Consider the following 8,162-nt stretch of genomic DNA (forward strand, 5'->3'; position numbering starts at 1 on the left):
ATGAACAGAGGCTGAGATTTGAAACTGGTATTTTGGGTCCTCCTTCATAAGGTAAGAATATTTTAGTTTAATTGTAAAATAAAATGAATACTAATATTGATAGTGTTTTTTTCTTTATCAGAACATTGCATAATCTAATCATCATTGCTTAATCTAAAAGAAAAAACAAAAACATAAAATAGAAAACTCAAGGATGTAGTAGTGGCATAGTTCACAACAGCATAATGGGCATGTGTTTTTTATTTATTTTTTCCCTAGAGTTTAATGTATTTTAAATTTGTGGCATGGACTATAAATGGATTTTGAGGGATATGGAAAATATAAATAAAGGCGAATGGACTTGCTGTATTTTTCTTGAAGACATTTCGCTGGTCATCCAACCAGCTTTCTCAATTCAGAATCTAGAAAGCTACGCAGAAGACCAGTGAAAAGAAAAATACAGCAAGTCCAGTTGCCTTGATTTATTTTATACAGACATACCAGGACTTGGGTGAATGAGAATCTTCCCAGACTATTTGTTTTAAATAACAAAAAAATAAAGTGACCGTACCCAATCAGGCATGTTAAAAGTGATCAGGTAGCTGTACAACCGCCCGGATCACTTTTACTGAATAGCCATAAGTTGGCTGAAAAAAAATTATGCTAAGATCATGGCTGAGCTTGCTTTAACCACTAAAAATCCTTAAAGTTTATAAATGTCATGTGGAGTTTAAGTGTTTGAAGTCATTTTACTGCTTGTTTTAAATATGTAAATACTTTGTGAATAGTCTGGACACAGGTTAACTTTACCTGTCCTTAAAACCTGAATATCCTATTGCTAGCAAATTGATTTATTGTATGTGCGGGAACTTCATGTTTCTGAAAGTAGATGGATGGGTGAACAATATATATATATATATATCATAAAAGGAAATGTATTTTACTTCTGCCATCCATTTTATTTCCACGTAAAGTCAGGTAAAGTCTGGCCGTTTACATCTGTCTGCACAGGAAAAGTTGTTGCACTATTTTATTCTATTATTTTTTTAAGGTTACTTTAAGTTTAATCTTATTATATTGTTCATGCCTCAAGGGCCTCATCTTAAATGTATTTTATTTGCTTCCTCTGCTTAGGGCTTTGCTAAGTGTTAGTGTAGTGTTCCACTTTTACCGCTGAGCATAAAATATATTTAACACCAAGTCATTCAGAAGTCTTTTCCTTGCTGCTGGCTGTGACATTGTTTTACGCACTTTGGTGCAAAAGAGAAACTGCAACCTGAGCTTCCGGCCACTTGATACTTTGCATTAAACTCTGTAACTGATCTATGGCAACAGTTCATTGATAGTAGCTAACTGGTTTGCACAAGTAAGAAAAAACAGAAGGCCCAGCGAGCAGTTTTCCAGAATCCCTGATTCATCAAGGATGCTTTAATTTCCCTGGATTATATATACAAACTAGTACAAAAGCTACTTATTTTCTGCAGCCTGGCATTGAATCTCAACACAATGCTTTGGTATCACTGAAGCTACAAAGCAGATGAGTTGTTGCAATACTTTGGGGCTTATTTACACCTATCGATGAAACACATGAAAACACATGTTAATGTGCTTTGTAACACATGCCACATATGTAAAAATGTGCATTGATGTGCATAGGTGCATGTTTACATACTGTATGATCACATGCAATGAAGCATGTTGACGTGCAATGCTATGTGTATTGCAATGGATAGTACATTAATATCCATGCATGTGTCCAGAAACAGCCAAATGTGAATGCAGTATAAAGGCCATGTCAGACCAGAGATCCTGTCACTGCTGACAAGTCACCAGCAGCATCATCACAGCAGGTCAGTGAAATACTCACCTGCTTGCAGATGTCATTACGTTGTCAACTGGATGAGTGAGGTGCTCCTCTTTTTGGTATTCTGCACTGTTTTCATCAGCAAAGGAGTGATATCCAACCTGCAAGAAAATCACAGAGGTATCCTGATCTGGCTATGAGGATAGAAATTGGGGAACCCTTCAGATAACTACACTGCACATTTTAACAATCCTGATGCTGGTGAAAACAGAATTGCTAGCGTGACATAGACACATTCAAGTTTGCCAGTCGTTTCAAAGTAGTCAGTTGTAAGCCTCTCTATATTATATACTGCACATAGGTTAGAAGTGGAAAAAATGACTTAATTGTGGTTATATTCAAAATCTCACATTTAGGAGTCACATTGGCTTATTGGAATGAACAGTTTGACACTTTGGCTGGAAACATGGCATTCCACATAATGTACAAAGCACACCCAGGCAGATGGTGACATTCTGTTTTATTATTATAAAAACAGTACCTGCTGTATGTTAAATTAATTCTGTGAAATTTTTACAGATTTATAAAAGTATGTTAAAATATTAACCAAAGAATCACTTTTAAGTAAACAAAACAGTAACTGTTACTATGGCAATGAGAATGCAAAGTGCCAGTGCCAAAAATGCCAAGCGTTTACAGAGTTTGGACTTTTTCTTTTCCTTCTCCATCTTCTTCAGTAGAGAGTCATACCCAGGTGTATAAATATCTTCGAGCCAATACTTTAATTCATTTGGATTCTCCTGCAAAAAATTTAAGATTAAGGTTGCTATATTTTATATATATATTACATGTAAAGTGGGCCTAAATCTTCTGCTCACTGCACTTCCCTGCTTCCCTATATAAAAAAATTAAGACTGTGACCCACTCAAAGATCTTGTAGGTGATCTGGGGCTTTTCTGAGAACCACTGGGTAATGGCTGACCTATGACTGTGGATCTGTGTGAGACAGGGAACTTTCTGTGCTTGCACAGCCAATCAGTGCCTGTGTGACACGGATCCCGCTCTTGGCTACAGGTAAAACTAAAGTATCAGTACAGTATTGCCCACATGTTTACAGATGGACCTTGATCTAGCAGTAAGGTGATAATTTGGGAATTTTAGGGGTGGGGGTGAGGGAGGTTCTGTCCAAAGTTTAGCTCTGATTTAAGACCTTTTCAGAACCAGTGCTGTTGTCTTATATGGGATTGATTTACTAAATGGAGTAACATTATTATTGTATTCACTTAAAAAAAAGACATGAGGTTTAGAGGGAATTAGATTTTTTTTTTAATGTCCATGAACCTGATTTTTCATTTGGCATCATAGCTTTGTGGCAGGGACAGAGAGTGAAAATACTGTGAAAAGATCTGGCCCCAACGTGTTCTAAATATCAGGGCCCCCTGCTTTCCCTCCTTGAAATTCACAGCATCCATATGTAGATGTGACAACAGCCTGAGAACCATCTAAACTGCTAGCATGGACTTGCAAAGCCACCAGATAATCTCCATGCTGCTTGCCTGAGAAAAACACCCAGCAATAGCATAATCTGGAATTCTGAAAGTGCAGGTTTGCACCCTGGATGCCATCATGTTTGGTGAGCACCATGACACAGTGGCCACCCAAAAGGGGCCTGGACTCTGCCTATAGACATTGAATACATGGGATACCAACAGCCGGGTGATTAGGGTTGCCACATCCTATGGTTTTAAGTAGCATTGTTAAACAGAAGTGAACGATTCAAGCTCTATACGCATCTACCAGCAGCTTCATTATTATGTACCCCACCACTGGTACTCTTATAACATAACTTTCTCTAGTAGCACTATTAACATCATTACAAATCTCCAGCTGCAGCATTTTAGGAATGCACAGGAAAGGAGGAAATGTCAATAGGAACCACTCAACAACCATCAAGCTTCTACTCAACACCTGTCCAGCTCTCACTATTCTATCTTGAAAAATATATTTGCACATAACTGAACAAACAGCAGTTTTAATCCATTCTTCCAAAATAAAATTTTGTCTACATCAGTTAAGTGGATTGGAGCCAAATCTGAAGCTAGAGCAGAGTAATTCAGAAGCATAAAGTATATGTAATGTGATTTCCTCTTATTTTATGTTGCATCTTCAAGTGAAGAGAAATCTACCCAGTGGAAGACAGACAGCAAGCAATATTCTGACAGGGGTTTTAACCCTTCCCTACTCTATCCAAACTGTTTTTGTGTTGAGTTGTTGTTGTGACTTCACATACCCTTTAACTGGTCTCACCTGTATGTATATAAGGCTACAATTAGCCAGGTGGTTGGGTCTCATGAAACAGGTTCTAGCCAGAGGACCCTTACTCCTATGGTGCCTGTCCTGTAGGGCTGCAACAACTAATCAACATAATCAATTATAATCGATTATTGAAAAAGTTGTCAACTTTTTCAATCATCGATTAATCAGCTTCTGATTAGTTGGCCCTGTTCACGGCCCCACACATGCTTCACGCCGCACCTCCTCCCCACCTCACGCTCACCACTGCCAGACCCGCCCGCATCCACGCTCCACACGCCGCACCTCCTCTCCGGTTTACACTCACCGCCCACATCCATGATTGGCACAGGGATGCGGGGAGAAGAAGTAAGGAGGAGCAGGCATGGGAGGATGACAGGCCCGATAGACAGGCCAGATCTCAGAAGCAAGTTGCTGGAAGACTGCTCAGGTAAGCCTGCACTTTCCCCCACATGGTGCTCTGTAATGTATTGTTGGGATTTGTATTCCTCTATAGCTGGTGGTATTCTGCATTGCGCTGTATAACGTACTATTGCTGGGTTTTGTAGTCCTCTATAGCCGGTGCCATTCTGCATTCATTGCTGTATAATTATACACTTCTCATTTCACTATATTGCACACCACACTTTTTTTTTCTTTTTTACCTCCACCGCTCCAAGCTTGCTCCTGTGATGGATTACAATCTCAAACTAGTAGTCCCATCACTGGAGCCATTTTTTAAAATAAATAAACTTTATTTATTTTTTATCCGATTAACTGATTAATTGAACTTAATAATCGGCTAACGAATAGATTTTGAAAATAAATTGAAATTAGCTGCAGCACTACTGTCCTGGCCTTATGGTGCTAAACACTTGTTTTAACTCCAGCATTCCAGAGTTTACCTATTTGTTTGTCCTATTAGATTTGCAACTGGAGATATCACTATACTATAATAGGCTGATCTAAAAGAAATAGTAGAAGATAGGGAGTGCATGTATTGCAGGTCAACCAATAAGATTTCCTAACTAAAAATGGTAGCTGAAATGGAATTGCTTTATACAGCAACATTCTTCCTCCTGTTTATTATAAATTAGACATGATGGCATTTCCCATTTATTTTTTGTATATTAAATGTTTATTGAGCTTTTCCAAACATATATTACATGACAAAAGACATGAAGACAATAGCCGTTGCAAACATAACAAATATGGCAGTAACAGCATGGGGGTATGGGTTGGGGAAGTGGATGGTACAGGGGGGGATTGGGGACAAGGGCGTCCCTAATCAAGGGCATTTCCCATTTAGAGGTTTTCACAATATGAGTCGTTTTGAGAAGCTTAAAGCTCCAGGAAAAGTAAAGTACGTTAAAGCTCAGTAAATGTATTAAAAAAGTAACTGATGTTTTGTTTGGAGTTATTTACACTAGGACATGTTCCTAAGGGATTTTTGAAAATCTCCTGTACTCAACAATTTACTAGTATATTCCGACTTTTTTTTTACTTCCAGTGGCAATATGACTAAAAAATGTAAACAGCTTGAATTCTGGGAGCTGTGTTTAGGAGCATTTCAGAGCTAAAATGTCAAAAGGCTTTAAAAGATGCTAAGATACTTAACATGCTACTAAACATTTACCAAACACTGATAATTCTGAACATTACCCAAGCATAGGAAAATACTTTTTTGAAGGATATGGGTGATGGCAACATCACTGACTTTGCATCCTATTGGCTAGCTATGTTCCTGGATCTGGTGTGAATGTGCCCTTACTTAAACTATGAACTCTTTAAAATTGAGAAAATAATCTAATCTGATACATTTTCTGTATTATTTTTTCCATATTTATTTACCATAATGTAGTTTTAACTACATTATGGTAAATATAAAAATTGGTAAAGTAAAAAATTGTAGTAATTGACACCATACCTTCAAGTACAGAGATATCTTTGGGTTTGGAGACTGTTGGTCGTAGTCCTGAATGGTCCACGATGGCTTTTTCTTAGTGGTAATAATTGTCTCCTGATTTGCTATATCCATATACAGGGGATTGGTTTTAATTGTGGATTTCAGAATTTCTGGAGTAAAATGTTCACACAAGGTCTTGTCAACTACTGTATGGCTTTGCACCTTTGATGACTGCCTTGCTTCATTGCTGTTTTCATTCTGTGTCCCACAATACAAAAAAGAGTCAACATTCACTATGTCTGCATACAATGTACAGTATTTCATACATGAAAAACAGAGCATAGAAAAGATGTGTGCATTAAATGTAAATTCCATTGTTTTAACAAAAAGTTAATCTCCGCTCAAATTTTTTAAGATAATTGGCTATCCTTCCCTAGAAAATCAATCCACTTTTCTTTAACCTCTTGCCGTCCGCCCGTAGTAGAAAAATGGACGGAAAGGCTTGGTGATTTTTCCTTAATATAGTAAAAAAATAAAAACCCCAGTGGTGAATAAATACCACCAAAAGAAAGCTCTATCTGTCCCCAAAAAAGGGTATAAAATTCATTTCAGTACAGCGCTGCATGACGGAATAAATGTCAGTCAAAGTACCGCAGCGCTGAATACTGAAAAATGGCCTGGATGGGAAGGGGGTTTAACACCGTGGATGTCAACTGGTTAAAAAACCTTTTCTGGCATGGCACAAAGTCTTCTAATTTGCCCCTGTGATGTAATCATAGGGTCCACCAGGGTGCCCTGTGTCCCCTTTTCTAGATGCAAGCCAATCCGCTGGATTACATGGCTTGTGTTAATGGGAATGTTACGCAGCGTGCATAGTGCCGCAGCCCCGAACAGCTACTGAGGATGACACTGCACTAAGTTCACTACAGGCACTGCAGGGTTATCACCCACCTAGAGGGTTTCCTGGAAGCTGCCAGGAGAACCAGATATTTTATGATAGAATAAAATACAATTTATTTAATTGTTCTATGCATTTTGTTATTGGACGCATATGTGCAAATCATTTTATTTTTGGGTATGGGTATACTTTGAAACTTGTGAATTAATGTACAACTGCTATATATATAAGCAACTGCAGAGAGGAAGCATTTCTGACCCTAAATATGACAATGTACCAGTGTAATTTGACCATATGAAACTGAAATATTTGTTTAGTTAGGCTGCTTTCATTGGAAGTCATACCTCCACATGTTTTTTTCACTTCTTGGGATGGCAAATATAATCCAAAAGTTGGGTAAAGCAACTTAAAATAAACTTGCCCCTAGGAAGTATATAGAATCATGATGTATAATCTACTGATACAGAAATTAATTTATTAATTCAATATGCTAAATAATGTGTTCTGGAAATGTATATAAATAAACAAGACAGCCTAGGGCCTGGCTAGTATCCAGGAACTCCCCACTGACTCCACCTTTATTCATATGGTCCACAATATATAAAAATAAGGGTTGCAGCACTCAGTCCTGATGAAGAGCTGTGGAGCCCAAAACATTAGCCACTTTTATTTGGACTGACTGCTATAATAAAATATCTGCTGATTGCGGCAACCCTTGTTCATCTGGAGATATACAAACACACATGCATATATTAAACACATGAATGTCCATCAAGTACTTTATAATGAGCAGGTTAGGTGTTTCATTCAGCTAGGAGTACTCACCCGCATGTACAGCTTGTTATGCCATTGCTGTGAATGCAGAACTGCAGAGTTGGCCAGTAAAGTCTTTACATCTAAACGCAGAAATTTGTCAGGGTGATTGTTATTTGGCAACACAGAAAGATCCATGCTTTCAGCTCATTGCTTTAAGGAAGACTGCTAAACCTTCACACGGCTTTCAGAATCCAGTGTGAATTATTCATAAAGGACACAATGATCTCAGGTGAATGCAGCTGTTTCCTGTTACTTCCATGTCGACAAACAAAACTCATTAATTTCAGAAGTAAATATTTTTTTCCTGCATTTTGGTGAATATTTAAATACCAAGAAAACCTGTGCTGAGAGAAATATGTAAGCTTCCGTTGCTGACCTAAAAATGCTAGCAGCCTGGTTGTCTCTGCCTTCATTACTTTGAGTTCTGAAATATTCATGCAGATTAGGAGAAGTCAGCTTGTCAGAAC

At 37.9% G+C, this 8,162-nt stretch overlaps 1 protein-coding gene across 1 annotated transcript; it reads right to left on the reverse strand.

Annotated features, from left to right (window-relative positions):
* Positions 1-134: 134 nt before the first annotated feature.
* On the reverse strand, positions 135-7,879 carry KIAA1024L (KIAA1024 like). The gene is made up of 5 exons (XM_018568617.1): positions 7,705-7,879; positions 6,003-6,239; positions 2,419-2,583; positions 1,847-1,944; positions 135-153 (listed from the first exon to the last, which is right to left on the reverse strand). Exons 1-5 carry the CDS (start codon positions 7,828-7,830, stop codon positions 135-137), a joined length of 645 nt encoding a protein of 214 aa, XP_018424119.1. The 5' UTR covers positions 7,831-7,879.
* Positions 7,880-8,162: the final 283 nt, after the last annotated feature.

The sequence above is a fragment of the Nanorana parkeri genome, unplaced genomic scaffold, assembly GCF_000935625.1.
Source record: "Nanorana parkeri isolate BGI_ZX_2015 unplaced genomic scaffold, ASM93562v1 scaffold1217, whole genome shotgun sequence".
Classification (NCBI taxonomy): Eukaryota; Metazoa; Chordata; class Amphibia; order Anura; family Dicroglossidae; genus Nanorana; species Nanorana parkeri.

What these genes read in the sequence shown, in the direction of transcription:
- KIAA1024L (XM_018568617.1), bottom strand. Translation starts at nt 7,830, where the DNA reads ATGGATCTTTCTGTGTTGCCAAATAACAATCACCCTGACAAATTTCTG. An exon ending in AGATATCTCTGTACTTGAAG is followed by an intron (nt 2,584 to 6,002) that starts GTATGGTGTCAA and finishes AATTTTTTGCAG; the next exon opens with GAGAATCCAAATGAATTAAA. An exon ending in TTGCCATAGTAACAGTTACT is followed by an intron (nt 1,945 to 2,418) that starts GTTTTGTTTACT and finishes ATTTTCTTGCAG; the next exon opens with GTTGGATATCACTCCTTTGC.